Consider the following 23,323-nt stretch of genomic DNA (forward strand, 5'->3'; position numbering starts at 1 on the left):
AAAAAATTGTTGGGTCGGGGTCATGACATTTTTTTTTTTTTTTACTTAATAGCCTTTGGTTAACAGTTAAGTTCCCTTAATAAATAAACAATAGACAAATAAATTGTTAGATTTAAAATATGACAAACAAAAAAGTCTCTTGAAGTCTAAAAAAACCCAACAGTTGTAAGGTTTTGCTTGCAGCCAATCACGTCAGGTGTCCTTTGATTTAATGCGACATATGATTTGCCCACTGCTGCAGCATGCCAAGATGCCACCAGAATGTGCAAAAGTATGACTCTACTACAAGAAATGCATAACATGCAGAAGAATTATTTCATGAAACCTTCCATTTGCATTATGGGCACTCTGTTGGTATCGGTGTCCCTTTACTGGTATGTTGTAATTTTTTCAAAAGTCACCCCAGCCCTGCTTGATCGTCACCTACGATCACGCAAGGGTGTTTGCAGACACACGTCAGCAGCCATTATATAAGCAAATACATAAACATCCAGTTGCACACACACATTCACTCACATGCACGCTCCCACCTACGCATATACTGTTTAATCTACTTAATTGAACCTGACTTTGAATAACTAAACAAATGAGGAAATTCACAAGGGGCACTTGATCCCTTCTCGGCTAATGGATTGGAGATTCCTTTCCCATAGGGGCATTTGGGCAAACAAGACCCAGTAATCTCTGAATTGATGAGTTGACTCTCTGTCTGCATCAAATTTCTCCACTAAAGAGCTGTTGAACCCCTGATACAGTGTTGGTTGTTAGCCAGATACTCAATTTGCAGACACAGGCAGAACTGTGGGCTCACTCTGGTTTCACTATCAGCGCTGCGATGTGCCATAGATATGCAAGATATAGGATAGATGCTACCTATAAGATATAAGATAAATGTGCAAGATGACTCTGGCTGGTTCATTGGCTCATGTTTCATGGCTTCAGACTGTACAAATGACTTAAAATATATCCCAGAGATCCAGGCAACTAAGATTTGTGGAATTACATGTCAGTGGTGTCTATTATTTACAGTTATTTTTAAACAATTATTATTTTATTATGATTGTGATTAGGTTTAGGCAGCCAACCTACGTGGGTAAGCTTAGGGAAAGATTATGGTTTGTCTCTGCATTGCTGGTGTAAATAGCTGCACTGGTTATTTACACAAATAGCATTGCTGGCTACGGCAGTTTGGTCAGGTTCAGGCAACAAAACTACTTTAGGTTATGAAACAAAACTACCTGATTACGTTTAGGGGGGGGATTGTGGATTGTCTCTGCCATGTGGGTGTAAATAGCCACATTGGCCATTTACACCATGGATAGCATTGTTGGTTACAGCAGTTTGGTTGCTTTAGGCAACCATACTACTTGGCAATTTAGGCAACAAAACTACTTTGTTAGCCTATGAACCAAACTAGGTTTGGCTTAAATAGCTGTAAATAGCCATGTTGCCTACTTACACCCCTTGTGCAACTAGCATTGTTGCCTATGGACAAGTGGGTGCTTGTCTCTGCCATGTTTGACTATGTACACCTGGGTGCAAATAGCCACATGCATGGGCTATTCCAACCTTGGTGCAAATAGTACCAGCTTTTTAAATATTCCCGTGTTTCAAAATGCACCATTGTTTGTCAGACAAAATTTTTAAGACTGCTCATTACTCATTTTGTCTCACATGATGCACAATTTTCTAGTCCAACCAAAAAGGATAAAACTCCATCTTGATTTTGGTGACAAATTTATTAAAGTCCTGTCATTTAATCAGGAATCATCATCATCATTACCAGAAGGAATAAATAAGACATAAAACATTTTCCACATAAACAAACATATACATCAGACCCCGGGTGCTACAGCAGTTCTTCTTCCTTTGAGGTCGTTTTCGGTAGAACAAAACGAACGAGATACATCTGAGAACACACAAATGCATAGAAGTAATTGGACCCCTAGGTACCATTTAAGACAACATCTACATTTTTGCCTATATCCCTGTTTAAGAATGTACAAAGTCCTCATATCTGGGTTCTTATTCATGTCCAAGAAGGGGTTTTGTATAAAAATAAAGTCTCCACAATGATAAACCATTATATATATATAGACATTTGGCAACAACCAGACATTTAAAGACTCTGAAGTAACTTCTGTACCTGAACATAGAGGTGAAGATAAAGAGAGGGAGTTTGTGAAAATCCAAATGGTTGATGTCTAAACTTTGAGTCTGACTCTGTGGTCTCTATATCGTTGTGGAAAAGCTTATAGTGGTATCTGAAAACTGATTATTTTTGACAAATTTTTTGAATGAAATATGATTTTACTACTGAAGGACAGTTGTTAGGCCAAGTGCTTTTCATGAAGGACATTTCCCTCCTTCCTTCCATCCAGATCAGATATCGAACGGACCTGTTACTGGTGAGATCCAAGGACAGCAGTCTAGTCCTTTACACAATTGCTGTCCTGTGTGACTATTTTCCAGTTCCTAAAATCCAACAGAAGACACAGAAAATAAAAAAAGAGTCCAGGTTCTTGTCTTTAACCAATCAAAACTGCCCGTGGTCCACTTCATCTAACCAGGAGGCAGGACTGGCGGGAAAGTCCGGGTATCCTCCGCTGCTGCCGGTGGAGAGGTCCGAGCTGGGGCCGTTGGCGGCCCCCATGGAGACCCTCACGGCGGGGTTGATCCCGGGCCCGCTGCCCTGGGTCATGATAGAAAGGCCGGAGTCAGGGTAGACCAAGCTGGAGATGAGAGGCTGGTGTCTGGGTAGCGCCTGAAGAGACCCCGGCGACTGAGGAAGGCCGTAGGGGCTGTTGGAGCGGATGTCATGGAACTGGTCTTGAGAAGGGAGGACGCCGTGCTCCAGGGGGAACGAGCTGTGGTTGTTGCCCCCTTGGCGGCCCCCCATGGCTGGAGAGGACTCACTCAGGCTGCTGTAGATGCCGTTGGTGAGACCGAGCTCGGACATGGGAGGTTCATCTGTTCAACAGGGACAAGACATGATATTTGTTATTCTGATTGGACTGCATTTACTAAAACTAAAATTTCTTTTATTAACAATTCTGCTATATACTGGATTCTGATTGGTCAATTACAGCATTCTACTTTCTGCTAGACTATTTCTGAATAGCAGACCGATGCTATGATGGACTGGTTTTGTTCATGCCGGATCACTACATGGCTTACCATCATTCAAGCCTACTATTCATTTGGTGTGTTTGACTGTACCTGTGAAGGACACCTCGGCATCACTGTCCATGCCCTCCTCTTGGATGCTGTCCTTGTCGGATTTGGAGCTTCCTCGCGACCTCTTCATGTTGCGGAAGTACTGCCCCCACCTCTGCCGGCCAGCGTCTTTCTTCAGCCTTTTCTCTTTAGCTCGCCTGTTCTGAAACCAGACCTGGAGAGTGAAAGGAGGAGATGTTTTATTTGGCAATGGTTTGGGTGACTTATGAGAAATGCATTTCTGTACTTTAGAACAATATCTGAAAATTACTGGAGCAAAACAATAAAATCATTTCTAACACAACTGAATTTACATGTATTCATCTAATTTACACGCTCCTCTCAGTCTTAAAGACCACAGCTATACAAACAGCTCACAATGTTTTTCATACACAAGTCAAAGTCCTCTACATCCTAAGTCCCCTCCTCTTTCCTCGATACGCATATTATGCCTAAAAGCATTAAAACAAAATTAATTTTCAAGGACTGTCTGGACGTGGCTTTGCTGCCACTTTGCAAGTCCAACTGTGAGACTGAAACTGTGACACTGACCAGTAATTCTGTGGTCCGGCGTCTCCTACACCTGATTTATCATGCATTTAATTAACTTCACGACAGCTACAAGTTGTCCTCGCCCCGGGGAGCAGACAGGTTAGCGTGGCACTGATTTAATTTATTAAAATTCTTCTATATCCCCTTTTGATCTGGTCTATAAATTTAGAAAACAGATACGCAGTGTTGTCACAAACTGCCTGTAACCTCGCTGCATACAAATGTTTACGAAATCTGATACAAAATGAGTAAATGCTCCATTTCTTATTCATTTTATCTTACACACAAAATTAATTCATTTCAGCCACGAGCACAAAAAGCAGTTTTACATTCTCCTTAATGATATTCCGCCCTGAGTGAGCCCTCTTCACCCCGTCCCTTTCACTGAATAATGAGGAGCATTTTAGTGGCTTCCGTCTCTACTTTTGTCCTTGCAAATAAAACAATATATATGACCACCACCTAGCAACCGGCGTGAGGCTCCTCAGCAGCAGACAATATGCGAGGGGCCCTCTTAGCATTGTTAACGAGCTTGCACTTAAACCGTGCTGACTTTCACGTGGACTTCATTTTACTCCATCTAGCCGTAAATTCCTCCCCCAACACACACACACACTTATTCGTACAGTAGGCTCGTGCCAGTTCGGCCCCAATTGTGCCTACATAATGCAGTCAGGACACTAATGGAATAGCCCTTAATGGATAATAATATACTTTACCTGCACAACCCGCATATCCAGGCCCGTCTCTGATGATAGCTGCTCTCGGACGTGACGGGCAGGTTTGGGAGAGTTATTGTAAGCGTTCTTCAGCGTTTCCAGCTGCTTAGCTGTGATGGTCGTTCGTGGCCTTTTTGCAGTCGAGTCTGCTTCTGAAAAATGGACGGACAACAGACAATGTCAGTAAATGCTGGATAGTTATTCTGCAGATTTGTGGGCCATTTTTTTTAAGATTCTGGCCTGAGGTCTCAAGAAAAAATGGTTGTCAGGATTTTCCTAAAAAAAATAAAAAAAACAATGTACAGGCTCATATGAAAAAAAATGTGTGACCCTGCCCTCTGCCTTCATTTTCTTATGATTTTGCTGTGTTTAGCAGGCTTTACCCAAAATGCCCTTGTCTGATGACTTGACAATGAGACTCAACAATCAACTATTTTATTTAAATACAGAAACTGGCAAATCCTGCATATTCTACATCTAAAGTGATAAGAAATAAGGCAAATTAGGTATTGAATATAGTAAATATTCACAGCCCTATAGTGATTTTTGCACCTGCTGCTATTATAAGTCCATGTAAAGTGCCTCTGTAAAGCATCCCTGGGACTTGTTCTTTATGTATTTTGGGTCAGTAACATGGAAATCTGTGATAGAAACACATTCATAGCAAGTGATAACATGTAGTTATAGCTTGAACAAAAAATATTTCTGTTAATAAATATTAATAAAATATCAATAATGGTACAAAGTTTTTATATATTTCGGGTCAGTAACATGAAAATCTGCAGAAACACACATTCATAGCAACTCGTAACATAAAACCGCTCGCATAATATACAACTTTCTAATTAAACATAAATGGATAAATTCCCCTCTGCCTATAAACCAAAATCTGGCATCCTCCTGTGCATAATTGCATCATGTCTGCACATCTGTTGGCCAGCACAGCAAAATACAAAACCATCATCCAAATGGATGCTGTGCCCAATAATTGCGCCCTCTCATTAGTAAAATAAACGTGTGTGTTTTTAGTGAAAACTTGCGTTAACTCGCCGCATAAATCGACACTTGGTGTCGGGCAGTAAATTCAAACAAACAGATGGGGAGATAAAACTTGACCATGCTGCAGTCTGCCCCATCAGGAACATGGCCTGCTGGGATTTTCTGTAAAGTTAATGTGGCATAAAGTCAGGGTATCTAATGAAATGTTTTGGGTATATAACAAGTGTTGGAAGACAATCTGAAATGCAATTCCTGACAACACATGTTACAGGCAATACACATCCTTTAGCTGGTTAAAAATTATAACAGTAAAAGCACCTATTTTCTGTCATTAAGCAACAAATTTACCAAATATTACTGTAGGAAGGTTTGTGAACTGTGAATTCTTTTTCTCCTGGCATTTCATTATGTGTCTGACTCGTCTGTCTTGCTATTTTCTTTCTCAAACCCCATGATGCAAATTTTATGGCAACTATTTTTGAGTCATGCATGACATTCAGACTGAATTTCTCTTCACTACCCAATAATGAATCATAGTGTGAAACAATATGAATTTACTGCAAATACAGAATTTAAGGAAAACATGACTTTATCATGTAATAATCTAGATATTAAAATCATTATTACTGAGCAGTTATTCAATCAATTAGATGTAATAATAGATTGTTTTCCATATAATAATAATAATAATAATAATAATAATAATAATAATAATATAACCAGTGCAAACGACAGAGATTCTTTTAGCATTAGCATCCACATGAGCTTCCATCTTCTTTCTCACACTGGCCTGCACAGGAACATACATCTCCTCTCTATCTGTGTCAGGAAGCCTCACACGATCTCCTGCACAATAATAAGTGTTATTGAAAGCTGATTCCTTCAGAGTGCCAGTGTCTGCAGCCTCCAGGCCTCCACTTTACGCAGTCTGCTATCGATTGGGTTGCGGGCAACGATGCAATTAGCACAGGTGGGTCAAAGTTTATTGGTGACCTCATTGTCATGTCAAACTACAGACAGAGTATCAAGTAATTCACTACATAAGGTCTGCTAAGGACGCAATAATTCGTAAAATAGTGCATCGTGTATCAGTTATAACAGAAGCCTTGGTTAATTCCTCGTCATCTGCAGCTCACCTCTCTGCTTGGCGGTCTCGTAGTCGGCCTTACACACCAGCCTGCTGTCCTCCATCAGGTAGTACTCGTCACCTGTGGCCAGCTGCCTCTTGCACACGATGCAGGCGAAACAGTGCAGGTGATAGACGAAGTCCTGCGCTCTCCTCACCACCTGTGTGGGCGGGATCCCCTGCTGACAGGCCGCACATTTGGTCCCGAACCTCCTTTTGGGAAATTAGACGGTTGCCATCAATTCATATGAACTTTTTTGAGGACCATTAAATACAATTTTGATGAACAGATATTTTTTTAATAAAAGAAATTAACTAAAGAAATGTGTGAAAGCTGCTCACTTGAAGAAGTCGTCTTTGCAGTAGACGCTGTCTCCTCTGCTGAAGCATTTCTCCGCCAGCTGCGCCTGACAGTCGCTGCATTTCAGGCACTTGCTGTGCCAGTGACGGTCCAGCACTTTGAGGATAAAACGGTCCACGATGTGTTGATTGCAGCCTGCACACACTGGGATTTCTGCAGGAGACATGGTGGAATCACCTTTAGTCAATTCAGTTTATATTCGATGTGTTAAATGTCACGAGGAAAAGACACACAGAACAACAACTGAACCTGATTATTGTACGTAACGGTTAGAGACTTATTTCTAACTGTTACATGTGCTTATGTGCCCACTTTCTATATGCTATTTACAGAAATTATCTGTTTATGACACTTAATTTAACACAAGACTCACACGAGGGAGACATCACAATTAATAACTAAAATCTTTTTTTTGTATTCCAAAAAAAAAGTTTTTTGTATGGTTTTATAAAACATTAATTGAAAAGTAATGGACAGTTTCCAATAGGAGATCAGATTATGTTGACGTGTACTTTTTAAAATACCCCAAACGTTTTACTTTTGTAACTTACAATATGCATGTTGTTAATATTTCCATCTATATTTTTTTAAAACAATGCAGAGGCTATAACATCGTCCACTTTTCCTCGTTGCTAAATCAACAAATCTTTGATGGAAAAGGGCACGTAAATAAAGCGTATAGGCTACATTACTGGCCTTGTACAGTAGAGGCCCAGCGCTAAATGCCACCAAACCAAATTAACATAACTGCACAGTATAAACACACAAACACGGAAGCAAAAAGCAAATAAAGTGAATTAAGAAATTACACCGGTATTGAAGCATGCACCTATATGAAATCAGGAGTTTTCCATGATTGCAATATATTATAATATTATTATTAGGCACTGATATAGGCTGCCTGAAGATTTTTTTTCCCATCTCGTGATAATTAGTACATCCATTCCAACTATCTTACATTCGGCCTTAGTTTTTATGTGAGGGAAGAAAACATTAGACTGTTGTCTCAACTCAATCAGCTCATCACTACATGTCTGAAATACATCCCAGGAGCATTCCTTACCCTTGATGTCGAAAAAGGGGATTCATGTGCTCGAAAAGGGCTTAATCATATATTTAACGCTCGCATTTAAGTTAAACTTGACTTGAAACCACTATACTTATCCCACTCATGACAAGATGATTGAAAAACGTATATTTCTAAAATAAAGTGATGAATTTCAAAAAACTTATTAAATAATTATTAAAAATAAATAATGATATGAATGTAAACTGTTGCAATAAATGGATAACCAAACTACTTTTCAAATATTTTTATAAAAATATATAAATATATATAAATGGACATTCGTACATATATTTTATTATATATTGCAGTATAATGAAAAACAACTGACAAAAACCGATGGAGGCCATTCTGAGCATAAATCCAATGCAAAATTGTGCAAAACTTTCCAAAAACAAAAAAACAAACAAACAAACAAACAAACAAAAAAAAAACAAATTATGAAGGACATTTCAAACCCTAAATAAAGTGGAAGATAACAGCATCGTCTTCAGAATTAATAGCTCGTTAATCGAGTAATAATCGGCTGGTCATTATTTTGTCATGTGCAATCATCTTTAACAAGCAGCAGCCACATTTACGCAACGTCAGTTTCAAGCAGATACAGTACGTAACATCACAAAAACCAATTTTTAACAATGCTCAGTCAAAGCAGCAGCGATTCGTTGTGACATTTTGATCTAATAATGAATAAATGAATAAACAAATAAACTAAATAAAGTAAAAAATAAGGACGGCTAAAATGTCCAGTAAGACGTTATCTTGCCTCTTTATTACTAATTAAAACCACTTCATATTCCATCCGTGCAAGGAATCACATTCCTATTGTTCTGTTGTGGACAATTCATGAAACGTTAATGAACCATTTCTTCAGGCATCATGCAGCCGAAGCGCTGCACAAGTGTGGTGGTGGGAGAGCCACGTCAAGAACAGGTGTACCCAGCTCATCATTAATTCAACGCGCTCTGTAAAACTAGAAAGCTGCGGCCTGTAGTCTCACGGTACAAACCAATAAGGTGTCCGAGCGATTTTGCTCACCTGGTGGGGAGCCACTTGGAATATTAAAAAAACATAGAAAATCTATCAAATCACAACAACGAACTTTGGAGCAGGTGAGGTTCGATGCATCACTCTAATATCATCTGTGAAATTGTGCAAAATGGACGGTGTTTTGCTAAATAAAAGGTAGAAATATGACTGAAATTAATAAAAAGGGTACAATTATTGAATTAAAGTTTATAGTGAAAAACTTAATATATATAAAATCTTTATAACAAGGGGTTTATGTCAGACTCAAAAATGCGTAAAAGCAATTTCCAAATTAAAAGAACCAAATATAAAATATAATATATGAAAATTTGAACGACCATTCAAATAAATCAAAGGTTAAAGTCTGGTGCGTAAAAGTTGCATTGCCGAGATCTGGAGCAACGAAAATGGCACATGTCCTCCGTCTCAGCAGCTGTAAAACTGATTCGCACGACAGTTATTTACCCAGATTAAAACGACTATTCAGCATCCAGTAGACCGGTTAGGATATATCATTTTTTAAATTTAACAGGACGATAAACCCCATAAAAGGCACAATCTCGTTTTCAAATGGTTCCTCAGTCAAAAAACGTAGTAATTAACAAACATGAAACGAATAGTAAGTACATTAATACAAAATAATGCTTTTAATAATAACTTAATTAATCCAAGAACACAAAATCATCATAATAGTAACCACAAAGACATAAGGGCTCTTCCATCATCCCAAAACAGACTTATTACTTGCGTTACATGTGTCATTTGAACAAAGAAGAACGAGAAATTAAATAAACAACCCAAATAACATTATGTAAAAAAACCCTGAGTGTTTTAAGCTATATGACAGCCTACAGTTACTACATAAACATTATCAACAGCCTGTCATTAGTCCTATATCCACGCTTAAAGGCCTGTTTGAAGCCAAATATTTCTGGTGACCTGCTCCACACACACACGTGTACAATATAAGCAGCGGAAAAACAAATAAACTGCTAATAATTTGATAATATCTTGTCTTGCGGTTACCTTTCCGTAGCTCCTCACTGTGCGACAGCAAAGCGAGGAGCATCTCCGTGTTATTTGGTGCCTCTTTGGGAGAGTTTCGCTCACCACGTCCGTCCATTTCTCATGATTTACCGCTCACATTAACGCAAATAATCCTGTCCCGTTCGGGATCTGTCCGCTCTCACGCGCGAGGCAGGCAGGTGTTGTCAAAAATTCGTGTCGCGCGAGCCCCCCAACACGAGCACGATTAAGCGCGCGAGTGTGCGGCGGCGGAGTTTGTTGAAGCCTGAGCAGGATTACAGCTGCGCCGTTTCCCGGGCGACGGGGAGATAGATTAACATCACCTACAGGGGTACCTTTACCCGGAAGAAGAATAAACAGGAGCCAATAGAGTTTCAGTGTTGGGTGGTAACGTTACTCAGAGACACGTCACAAAATAACCTGTAAATTAAAAACTTGCTTCACATCTTTATTTTAGTTTGGCAGTAAAATAAAATTACAGCCACAAAATCCAGTTTTCTCCAATTCTAAAATGACTTCACCCTAATCTCTTTAAGTATTCAGGCCTATACGTTGGCTGGCATGCTCATACATAAAGGAGAGAAATAACACATTCATGATAAATAAGTATATGTCAAATATTCTCACAAAAGTTTTGTTTGTGTTTCAGCAAGTTAAGGTGTAATTTCCTTTTAATTATTTTGACATGAATCGTTAATGATCCCCTCATGGAACAACACTTCCATACATCTGTAATATACAACCCATCCGTCTAATATATGGTCACACGTCACATATGTGCTGTTTTTTTTAACCATTTAAATGTTGTGATATATTTTTATAATGCACTGTTTTTATTGACATTGTTTTGTAGCCTCATCCAAGTAGCTTATTAATAATAAATACAGTAAATAGAGGACGCTACCTCATCTTATTTATCTTGCTAATTTATCTTGTTTTATCTTTTTGTTTAATCTTGCACTTGTGTTGTTATCAGTTAAATTGTTCATCCTCTTTTTTTAATATTGATTTTTCTCTTATCTTTTTAATTTTGTTTACTCTTCTTGTTTTTATGTTTTTCAAACATTGTTCTTGTGTTTTTATCTTTAACATGTTTATTCTTATATTTTTTATCTTCTTCAATCATCTCGTTTCATATTGTTCTTGGTTTTAATCTTTAACTTGTTTTCTTATCTTTTGATCTTTTTATTCATATAATTTCACCTTGTTTTAGTTTTTAATCTCTAACTTGTTGTTTTCTTATATTTTTATTCATCTTGTTGTATCTTCTTCTTATTTTCTAATCTGTAATATTATTTTTCTTATCTTTTTATCTTGTTTATTAATATTGTTTTATCTTTTTAAAATCTTGTTCTTTATCTTTAACTTGTTGTTTTCTTATCTCTGTATCTTGTTTGTTATTCATCTTATTTTTTTAAACGTTCTTGTTTTTTTATACTCAACTTGTTTTCTTATTGTTTACAGTATTTGTTATTTTTTTTCCTTGTTCTTGTTTTTTCATCTTTAACTTGTTGTGTCTTATCTTTTTATCTCGTCCTCTATTGCTGCTTGTCTCTGAGAGTTACCAAGCATAATTTCCTTGTAAGACTACGAAGACAGATAAAGTGTCCTGTGTTTCATGTAGAAAATAATATTACTGATTCAACAAGCACACGCGTGGAAATCCAGAAAACTTCGGCAACCATCCTGTTGTTAATTTCTGATGTAAATCGAAGAGGATTCTCGCGAGGACTCGTCATGCCAATCCATTTTTAATTCACATTCCAGTACTGCCATGCGTAAAGAAAAAAAGATTGGGCCCTGAGGGAACACTGCAATCTTGTTTAGACCCCTGCATTTTTAATTTATTCTTTTATTTTGTTTCAGCAGAGCATAACATGTTTAGTAGAAAAAATAAAAGTAGCAGTTTGATCCAGCTAAGCTTTTTCTTAAAGAATTAGGCTTAAATAATCGCTCTATTTCACAAACTTTTCATATCACTGTGGTCTTCGTTGCTATTATTAGTAACTGTTATAATACAACATTTTTTAATTAAGTTACTGTACCTGAATATGGAGCAATGTATAGAATGAGGTTCGTATTCCTGTCAGGTTGTAAATAAGTGATTTTAAATATCTCACACACACACAATCTTCATCTCGTGTGTATGTTGAGTGCTGCTCAAAGACAAGTGTTTATTTAGGGGAGAGATTGGCTGTTCAATAACATGTTGATCGGGCCAACACCCCAATGAATTTTATTGACACTGATCTTTGGCACAAAAGAGCGCCTGGGGAAATCACGGGTAGTGCCACAAACCCCCCACGGGGCCGCTGATGAATCTAAAATCAATGTCCTATTTGCCTGTATTTCAGAAGTATATGAAAGACGTTTTGGAGAAAAAAGGTGTGTGGGGGTTCATGGGTGCCCCCTCTTTACTTTTCAGCTTTGTAATAATTTTTATGTCATATTGATCGCTCACTTTTGGGGGGGGGGGGGGGCGACAGTAATGCGACAACAAAGCGATAAAAATGGCCATCAGAGTAATGGGCAGTTAGTTCAGGGAACGTCGCAAAAATAATGGAATAAATCACATTTTTGGTTTGGGCTTTTTTGCGTCAATTTTGATCTTAAAGATGGCTAAAATAATTTGGGTGACGTGATTCAATAACGTGAGTAGAATAAAATGAATGAAATTTAAATGTAGTTTGGTGTGGAGTGGCACAGTAAATGCTGCCTTACCATAGTTACACAAAATACTGTTCAAGAAACACGACAAAATAGCAAAACATGCATTTCCCCTTCTTTGAATGCCACTAAATGTTCATACAAGCCACTAATAATTTAGCTCTATTTATCGGCAAGATCTGAATCCATCACCGCCTGAGGGTGCCCCTCAGGTGTCCCACCTGTCGGGGCAGGAATGTGACACCTGTTGAGCATTTCGTGTCGGTGGTGGGCTGCGGGAAGAGAGCAGCTCGCCGCCTGCTGCTGGCAGTCTGTCGCGCGGCCGCAGAGAGGCTGCTGTCGCCACAGTGGGTCCGGTGGTCTCCCCATATCCACCCTGCGCCCTGCGCCCTGCGCTCCCGTTACAACCGCAGGCGGCGGTGTGAAATGACAGCACGCGCATAACATCTGTTCGTGTGATTCTCCAACAATGAAGGCTCATTACAGATTCATAACGTCTCCCACACGCAACGCAAAAAAGAAGCGCCTCTAAACAGCCAGAATAGCCTACATCAGGATGAGCTGGTGAATAATAGAAGCGTTTCTGCAACTGTTACATCTTCACACTATAAAAAAAATCATACGGGAATTTAGTGGAATCAACTAATCTGTTCTCATCAACTAAACATAAAAATACAAGTTTTATTTGTTAAAGTGAATTAAACTTAAATTTGTACTTATTTTCAGGACACTTCAGAAGTTCCTCTAATTTAAAGTCTTTTAATTTGAAAAGTTGAGCTGAATGAATAGACTGTGCAGAGCTCACTTTAAATTAAGTTTCTTCAGAAATATGTTCAGAATATTAGCAGACTTCCCAGCATGCAACTCCTCTTTTTTATAGTTTGAAGAAAACATACCCCTTTGTGTGTCTCTAATACACTTTAAGATCAATCATTGTTGTTGAAAATGTAAAATCAAAAATAAAATTTGTTTGTAATGTCCATCACTTTGCCTGAAGAGGCTTCATGAGCTAACTGGACAAGAATTAAAATCGAGTTTATTTGATTTGTTTTGAATCGTTACAAAATTGGTTCAACTTGTATTTATGTATTCAGTCCACTCAGTCCAATTTTCAGCTATTGCTTTTTTAACTTAAAATAAATACTTACGTTTTTTACAGTGTACATCACTTTTCAGTGTTTATCAAACTTAAAATGAGATTTAAAAGGAAGTTTTTCCTGTTTTAGTGCTCGTTATTGGTTAAAGCTTTTGAGTTTATAAAGAGTACGGTGCTCTAAATGAAAAGTGCACTGAGGTAACTTGTTTTGGCGCTATAGAAATAAATTGAATTGAATTTAAAGCCATGTTCGTTTTATAGATGTGTGGTTGCCTTTCAAAATAAAATAAAAAGACTTTACAAGGTCCATTTCACGCTTGTCAGCGATCACTCAGCAAAATAAAAGCAGCCTTCAGTCCTGCTGTGCTGATTTGTTGTATTATCCTCTATTTCACGCCTAATTCTGTCTCATTAGCAGACCCCAGGACATCATTTAAAACTCAGTGCCGCCTGCTTCTCCACCAAATTCAAATTGCAACGCGTATGCACGGTGAAAATAGTAAAAGTAGGCTCTTACCTTGGCCCGAACTGTACCGGGAGAAATTCCCAGTGTTTTGACAGCTTGACCCCGGGTGTTCAAGCAGCATTTTGAAGATGTTCCGATGTTCCAACTGAAGAAAGCAGCGCAGAGAGACTCACGGCTGTAATTTAAATTAAAAAAGGTCTAACAAGCTACTGATTTAAACCCGCACTTTCCTGGAGATTTATCCTCTGGAGAGTGACTCGAGCTCTGTTCGATGGCAGCTTGATTTCTGCAAAACGTCGACCTTTCTCCTTTCGTCAGCCACCGAGGACGGAAACTTTGAATATTCATCAAGTTGCTCTTTGATTCCGTGTTGATAAGCTCGAGATGAGGTGGAGACGAGGGGCGGGTGGCGGCAGTGGAAAAGTGTCTGACCATTAGCGGCGTCAGCTGACCTGACTGGCTGGCTGAGTGTGAGCCGGTCCTGCAGCCTGCTGCGACTTTACCTCAACTCAGCGGTCAGTGCGCGCTGCTGACTCTGTCCAGGGTGCTGAAGGGGGAGTTTCTCTAAACAGGCTGGAGGCGTGTGTGTGCTGCTCCTATATCCCCCGTGGCTATCTTTAAGCGCGCGCGCACACACACACTCACACACTTGCCCTCCCCTCTTTCTCCTTATCTGTGTTGTGGTGCACGTGTCTGCCTTTCAAGACGCACAATGGGGCAATTGGGCATCGCTCGGGACATTGTTGTCATGCGTTTCCATCACTGCGTCTCCCTTTTGTTTGGTTAAAAACAGACCGACTCGCATTAACGATACAAGTGGACGGACATACCGTTATGTTGGCTGGAACAGGGTTTGAAGAGTAGTCAGTGAGGATAAGGATGCTTTACTGTCATTCCAGAGCATTAATAAAAACCAAAAGAAACACACAATAAAAACAACATTAGAATCAAACTAGTGATAAATGTGTTCCTGTAAAAGTGTAAAAAAAAAAAAAAAGTCAGGAAAAGAAAGATAACAAGGTGGCCAGTGCAACAACATAACAACAACAATAATAATAGAAATATTCAGAATAGCAGTGATGAATAGCAGCAGGTTGTACACAGTCTAGCAGCAGTTATCTCAGTGAGATGCAGTCGTTTATCAGAATACAAATTATCTGGCAATAATCAGCTGCATTAAAAAAAATATGATCTAAAATTTGAGCCCCATCTCAAGACATTTTCACTACAATATGATGCATTTTGCAGATCCAGCATTCAGCATTTATACAGTTTGTCAAATCAAATTATTCTTACAAAACCTGGCACAGAGTACAGGTGTACTATGGTGTGTATTCTACAGCATATACAGTACATAGGTCCTTATTTTTTTTAAATCTGACCATGTATTCCCAATTACATATAATCTATTACTTCCCAACCCTACTAATTTTTAGGGCAATGACTTTATGGTTACCTTTAACTGAAATTAAAACGAAAAAGTACTTGCACATCAATTGGTGCAGTTATTAACATGTATACGTTTTGTTAAATGCTGAATGGAAATTGGACAAAACCATCTTCCTGTTCATGGGATCAACACGTGGAATTCCCTACTTCCAGAACTTAAACTGGATCATGATTCGGATCATTTAAAACTCAAACTAAAAGAGTTTTCGTGGAGGGATCAGTCATATGGTCAGGAATGATCCCGGTGCTTCTTGTTTTATTGTGTAATAGTTTGTCTTGTATTGTTCTGTCCGTGTTTCTTACTGATTTCTGAGTTTTGTGTTTTTAATATACGTATTTAGTACTGTCTCTTGTGCATGTCTGGTGTAATGCATTTTAAAGGGCTCTGCAATTTAGCTTAGGCTACAAATGCTGTGATGTGTAACACTGGTTTATGCTGCATACTAACTATACAAATAAACATTAATTACACAAATTAATCAGGAGCTTTATCACACAGTTTACAATAATAATAGTGAAGGTTAGTTCGTTAAAATACTTTCTATAACTTATGCTTAATTCCTGTAAAATTTCAAGACAAGTCCGCGCTTGCGCAGAGCTGCGCTCCTATTTGGCTGAGTGCCATGCCTGCCGCCTTTGACGTCGTGCCAATTACCACCACAACGCGTACAAAACTTCTCTGACGTAGTCCTACAGCTTTGATTCAATTTTACTCGCCCAGCACGCCAGCTCACAAGTGCTGTAAGCCAATTAGACCCATTGCTGCTCATTAGTCCACTCGGGGCAATTAGCCTCCCAAACTTGTAAAGAAATCACCCACCTCTCATTGACTTTACGGACGTCTGTCACCACATACAGCAGTTTCACATTCACATGATGTCACTGTCAAGACCTTTTTTAAAAACAATATCCAGTGGATGTTTGTTTTCATGATCCAGGAGCAAACATTTTTTGTGTTTTCAGGGGCAGCAGTAATCTCTGGTCAACAAGTCAGTGCAGATCTTTGTGCAGATTAAGGGACAACTGTTTGTAAATCTGGAAGGAGCTGTACACAGTAACCTAAAGCCACTGCAGCATCAAAGGAGCTTAGACTGCAAGCACAACAACAGGGCTGCTTTCCTTCTCATCCGCTGTGAGAAGGCAGTGTTTGCAGTTTCCACTGTGCACGGTAAAGATGGGTGTAAGATCTGTCGAATAAGGATCTCAAATACTCTAACAATATAATTATTGCATGTAACAGAGTTAACACAGAGTAAAACCCAGAAATAAAAAATAGAACCTGCACATTTTCCATTGCCACTTTCTTTTCCCCTATGATCATTTTGTTTTCTGGTGTCCTCGGCTCCCTTGCATGAATATCATGATGAGCCGGCTCTTTTATCCTGTTTTGTTTGTCCTCTGTGAAACCTCTGAGCATCATCACAGAAAATTGCTAAAGTGTTAATACACCTGGGTCCTACTTGAGAAAGCAGCTGCAATCAGCCACTAATGGTCCTCCATAAAGACTCGGCCTTTTGCACCTATTAGAACTTGATTTTTGACCTTGAATATGAGCAGGTTCAACAGGCTCATGAGTGCTCTGCAGATTAGACAAGCCTCCTCAAAGGATCACTTCAAAAGAACAAACGAACGGTGTGATGCATGTGAAACCTCTGTTTTCCTTCAAGTGAGGGCACTTTCCTGACAAGAGAATGGAATAGTTTTATGAATACAAAATGTTGCTCAGATTGTGCTTCATGTATAATAAAATAGCTTATGATTGTTATTTTGCACTAAAAAGGATTTCAGCCAAGCATTAAAGATACCCTATGGAATTTTCTTGTAAATATTTATATTCAGATTTTATCACCAAAATGCAGTGTGGTTATCCTGGAGGCCTAACAAAAGTGTGGAATGTATGTAAGCACTTATTTTTGAATATTTTGAAACCTTTGTTGTTTATATCCATGTTTGTTGGCTTGCAGTCATTCTCTTCTGTACTTTTGTTGGCTAATTGCTACATTTCTTGCCCCACTACCACTACTAGTTATTGATCAGGAGAGTAGCTTGGAAACACTGGCATGAACATGTATAATGTTGACAGCAAGATACAAACAAAACTGACTAAACCTATCAAAACATTACTCCATAGCACAAAAATAGGTACTTTTAAAGTGATACTGTCTGGTGCAATCTATATTTTAATAAGATTTCACTGAGGATACTGCTAATATTTAAATGCACAGTATGTAAATCCTGCTGCTAGGGGTGTCTCTCACATTAAAACAATAGCTAAAGATGTAGTTTAATGACGTGAAGTGGTGTGGGATCATGGGAGTTGTTTTCCTAAGTTTTAAACAATCATTTTAGCTGATGAAAATTTATCTGACATGACTCAGAATTCACGCCCATGGATGAGAGATCATTAAAGTTATATTCACGTTACAATTAATCATGGTTCCTGACTTCCTTCCTTACTCTCTGAGGTATCTGATATATCCTGTGTTTTACCGAAAGTTACAGCAAATAGCTAACGGCTAGCAGGAAACTTTTTTTTTTTGTATGTATTTCTCTGTGTTTGAAACTGTATTGGAAATGATTCAATAAAATACATAATGTATATCTTGCATTTTAAGACATTTTACTGTGGAAATATTTTGGCTTTTTAGTTTATTATCATATTAAACTGAGTATCTTTATGTTTCGGACTGACAAAACAGAACATTTAAAGACATCACCTTGGACTGTGAAAAACTGGGATGGACATTCTTCACTATTTTCTGACATTTTATAGATGTTGCAGCCCTAGATTAAAACGACTATTAACTTTTGTCAATGTTTTTATTTAACAACTGCCAATAAATAAAATAATATGTATGGGGCAAGTAAAAATTTACTTTGGGCTAGTCATTTTCTGGCCCACTTGCCTGACTGTTGTTTGAACATTGCTGTAAACATTCAGGATAATGTAAATACACAGCTCAACAAAGTATAAAACATGTGTCTAGCATTTTGGGGGGAATTTTAATGCGAACATGTTTCATGTTATGGCTTCAAAACAAATCTTAACGCAATATAATGTGGTTAAAGAAACCTGTGATTCACAAAATTGATTATGTTTATTTTTAAATTTTAAAGTTTTCAAATGCATCATTTTTGCTAAATTGATACAACATGAATCATGAGTGTTTTTACCATTATTAATAGCAAAAATATGAGATGAAGAATGAAATATTTTGAGTGTAGTCTACTGCTGATCTATCAGGGAAGATTTCTTGGATTATATTTTTGAAATTCGTAGTCTGACCGACTGTCAGTATTAGTGGTACGGTTGTTTTTACAAGCACATATTGGAGCACATGGTTTTGCTTTTTTGTACGTGTCATTGTACATGCTTGCGTATGTCCACAAGTGCTTCTGTGTCCTGCATTGTGTACATATATGTGCATCCATGTCACGTGTGTGTGTTTGTAACTGCTTATGCACAGCTGAGTTGGGTGACTGAGTGTTACCGCGGGGGGTCCATGTGCACCCATACCACCCCTCTGACACCAGGCTGCCATTGTGCTCCTGTCATGATCAATCATGTCCTCCAAAGACTGGCCTTGTTCGGGAGGGAGGGGACCAATCACACGCCTCATTACCCAGGCTTGGTTACTCCTAAGCGGAGTAGTCCCAGGACACCTCAGCCTGTTGCTGTCTGGAGGGAAGGAGGAAGACTGCAAGTGTGCGCGGATGAGAGGGAAAAAGAGACAGAGACGAAAGAAATAAGTAGCAAGAGGGGGTCAAAGATGGCAGGAAAAGGACATTAGGCTCTGAAAAACAAAACTTCACAATGAAGATGTGAAAGAATAGAGAACAAGAGACACCTTTACTTTAATATTATTTAATAAAGAGCCTGGATCTGCTTGAGGTATCAGACTGTTAAAAGGAAGACTTTCCTTGTCACAGTCACCTCAGTGCTTCTCATGGTGGGAAAAATTTATAAGAGTACAATCTAGACCTGTTCTGAGATACTTTTGTTATTACTTGGCTCTATACAAGTAAAAGTATGTGTTGTGTATCATTTTTCGGATAGGTCTGGATCAATCGCTGCGATAGAGACAAGTCAACAAAGGAGAAACCAAAATTTCTGCAGGAATAAACTGCTGACCAAAAGAATATTGCTATATATTGCAGGCCGAACCACAGCATCATTTACTGTAGATAAAGGCACCACCCTCTGCGTCCCCTGAGCAACCAGCCTCCAGTTTTCAACCATAGCGAAGCAGCTCTCATTGTTTTGAAATGGCTCCATCTGGCAAGGTTTCACTGACCAGGCCGGCCGTGAGCTCGCTCCCCCAGCAGCTGGCTAAACTGCCCAACCGCTTTTCCGCTTGGCCCTCGGAGTAACCGACACTATCTGGTGGCTTTGCCCCTCACACACACACACACACACACACACACACACACACACACACACACACACACACACACACACACAATAACACACGAGGCTAACTGTCCCCCGGCCTGCCAGTCCTGGGGTCAGCTGGCCTGAGTCGAAGAAGGGGAGGGGAGGGAGGTATGCTGGAGGAGTGGTGACACCATTTAGCCCTTTGTTATTCACCCGATAGCACTGGAGAAATGGTTGAAAAGTGTTTCATCTGTGCTGTAAGACATTTGAAATGTTTACAGTCTTAAAGAAAAGGACAAAATGGTTAAATCCAAACTTTTAGATCACTTATGATTTATCACACTTCTTAAACTCAACAGCTGGCCCTTAAGAGTCAAATGCAGGTTTCATTATTTGTGCACGAGGGTCCACTCCAGGCTAAAAAGGCTGCCACCTCTGCCCAGCATCAGCCCCTTTGAATATTGATATGCTAATGATGAACAACACAGGGAACAAAGCCCGACTGCTACCACTGGAAACCAATACAATGGCCCTCCAGTCAGGCCTTGACACTTTTACCACCCGACATGTGTCCCCGGTTTCATGCTCAGACAATAAAGGCCAACAACTGTCCATCCATTTGTATTGGGGGGGGATGCTGTTAGTCAGTTCCGACGCACCGTCTGGGGACCCGACCGGTTACGTTGTGTTTTACCCGTCTTTGTTCGGGGTGGGAAATATTAGAGCAATGATAAGCCACCCCGCAGCCATAATGCCTGGGAGGTCAGAGTTCAAACCTTTCAGGCTCAGCTGAGGCTTGACCTAGCTTGTCATTACAGATGTTGGCCTGCTGTGGGGTCTGTCTGGCTTGCAGGTGGTATATTTTGGCAGACTTACATGGGAACACTTGAGAAATTCTTGTGTTATCCAGACTATGCACTGGAAGACCGAAGACACAGTAATATATGTAAACAAAAGCAGAGAGACAACAAATATACCAAAACATGACAGAGAAATATAGGATTGAGTGCTATACAATCTTAAAAGAGAAAAATTCTAAGGAGCTTACCGGTGTTATGAGCTTTACACCTACGTACTGCTTTAGAGTAAGTTATCTAGACCTAATCAGCTTTGAAAGGCTTGATAGGATATTTTTCTTGTGTTGCACAGTGACATGTTTTGATAAAAAAGTGGCATGCATGTAGCTAAGGATGCTGAACATGGCAAAGTGTGTGTCGTAGACTATTTAAGAGTCAAATACATGAAAATGGCTGCATTATTTGTTATTTCTACTATAAAAAATATTTATTTAATCATTTATAAGGGTACCTGTATTTCATTCGATCCAGAAAAGTTTTTATGTTGATTCCACATTTCCCTTTTTATGGTCATTATATAAATCTGACTACATTTAGGGAAATAAATGGGAAACAATGTTTTCACTGCAGCCATTCTGACATAAAACAGCATGGCAAACCCAGGTGCTACCAGTGATATGAATTAAGGTACTGATCCATTCATATCATAACAGAGTCAGGGTGCTGTTATTGTGCATGTTGGCTCACTGGATTTTATTTAGTATCGCTTCTAACTCCTGTGTTTATCCTACTATTTCATATCAATATGGCTGCCACGGATCTATTGTATTCCTGTCCAGTGTGGAAAAGTCAAGAAGTCTTTGAAAACATTTGTTTAATAGATTTAAAAAATCCTGGTTAAGACTCTGATGTCGCAGTCTGCATCTTAACCAAAAAAAAAAAAAAAAAAATATGAAAGAATTATGTTGAGGAAATCCTGACAATAAGAGTGCTTATAATCATAATTCTTATAGATCTAGATTGAACCCAAGGTAAGGTTTAAAACAAAGTCTTTTATTGTGAACTGGCAGGTGGATGAGAGGCAGGAGTTGTTGTGGCAGCTGGCAGTCACAGTAGTGAGCTGGGAGGCAGATAGTCCAGGAATCCTGGAGGCAACAGAAAGAAGCGCGAGATAAATACTGAGCTGGAAGCACATACTAAACACTAGGTCAGTGATGGACAGGTGTGCTGATTGCTTGATGTTAGCCGGGGTGCGTAGAGAGAGCCAACAACCGGGAGAGCAGGAGGGAGCCGCCGTCCAATACAGACACAGAGAGACAGAGAACGAACAGGCAGACAAAACCAAAACACACCAAGTACACAACGTCCGTACTGAAGACTGAACAAAACAAAAACACACTCACTCAGGTGTCAGTATCAGTATCTTAGATGAACAGTGATCAGTCCACAGTTTCAGAGATTCTTCACATTGTGGACATTTTGACTGGTCATTGCTGGAAAAGCACTGATGTAACTAATAACACTCAGATCACATCACAGTTTAAAAGAGAAAAGTGGCAAAGTTTAAAGGAGCTGCTGGTTGCTGCATCTACATGAAGGGCAGTTGCCATAGCAACATTGTTGATTTTAAAAAAACATTCCTGACAGAACTAACCAGACAGGATTACAGTACTGTATTTTAACTTGCTGCATGGTACCATGTCATAATGTAGTTTTGTAGATACATATATTTATTTATGTATGTCTGTACCTTTGTAAGATCTAACAAAAATGACAAAAAAAACGCTTAATCAGTTGAACGAGACACCACGGCTCAATTTAATGCTGTGTTTGAATTTTTAAGGAGGTCATGTGTGGCGTTGAGGGTTTATAATTGAACTCTAATTGAAGTCCCTGTTCCGCCCCTCTCTCCCTCTAATGAACCCTCCCACACACACAGAGTGAGCTGGACCCCCAGTCTGGACCAAAACAACAACATAGACTTCCCTCTCCGAAAAACAGCTCCAGTTCCAAAATACAACAAACGATTCTGGTTTTACCAATAACCCATCCTTCTTTTCCCAAAGTCACCACAGTCCCTCATTCATGCATCCCTTTCATTCACCATCAGCAGGTACAAAGCAAGGAGAGGGACACTGATTAGCGACCATACAAGGCATCGGTGACCTCACATGATGGATGGATGGATCATTCTGCAAAATGAATGTATTTATTATTAGTAATTTATTTGCGGATTAATCATACTCCAAGTCAGAGGATACAGACAACCGGCCTGCCATTAGCATGACGGGGTCAACTGTTTAAAAGCTGGCATTTATCATCGTGTCGCTATTAGATGTTATTATTGCTGAGCAGGTTGGGATTCGGTAAATTATAAAC

General features: G+C 39.1%; 1 protein-coding gene across 2 annotated transcripts; it reads right to left on the reverse strand.

Annotated features, from left to right (window-relative positions):
• Positions 1–1,720: 1,720 nt before the first annotated feature.
• On the reverse strand, positions 1,721–14,887 carry lhx3 (LIM homeobox 3). Of its 2 annotated transcripts, none has more exons than XM_084745680.1 (6): positions 14,375–14,887; positions 6,955–7,126; positions 6,623–6,825; positions 4,488–4,639; positions 3,220–3,391; positions 1,721–2,970 (listed from the first exon to the last, which is right to left on the reverse strand). In XM_084745680.1, exons 1-6 carry the CDS (start codon positions 14,442–14,444, stop codon positions 2,537–2,539), a joined length of 1,203 nt encoding a protein of 400 aa, XP_084601806.1. In that variant the 5' UTR covers positions 14,445–14,887; the 3' UTR covers positions 1,721–2,536. The 2 variants fall into 2 exon arrangements, with proteins under 2 accessions (XP_084601806.1, XP_084601805.1); XM_084745679.1 differs by lacking the exon at positions 14,375–14,887 and adding an exon at positions 10,095–10,368.
• Between the last annotated feature and the right edge of the window lie 8,436 nt (positions 14,888–23,323).

Source organism: Lutjanus erythropterus, chromosome 20 (genome assembly GCF_056507025.1).
Source record: "Lutjanus erythropterus isolate fLutEry1 chromosome 20, fLutEry1.hap2, whole genome shotgun sequence".
NCBI lineage: Eukaryota > Metazoa > Chordata > Actinopteri > Lutjaniformes > Lutjanidae > Lutjanus > Lutjanus erythropterus.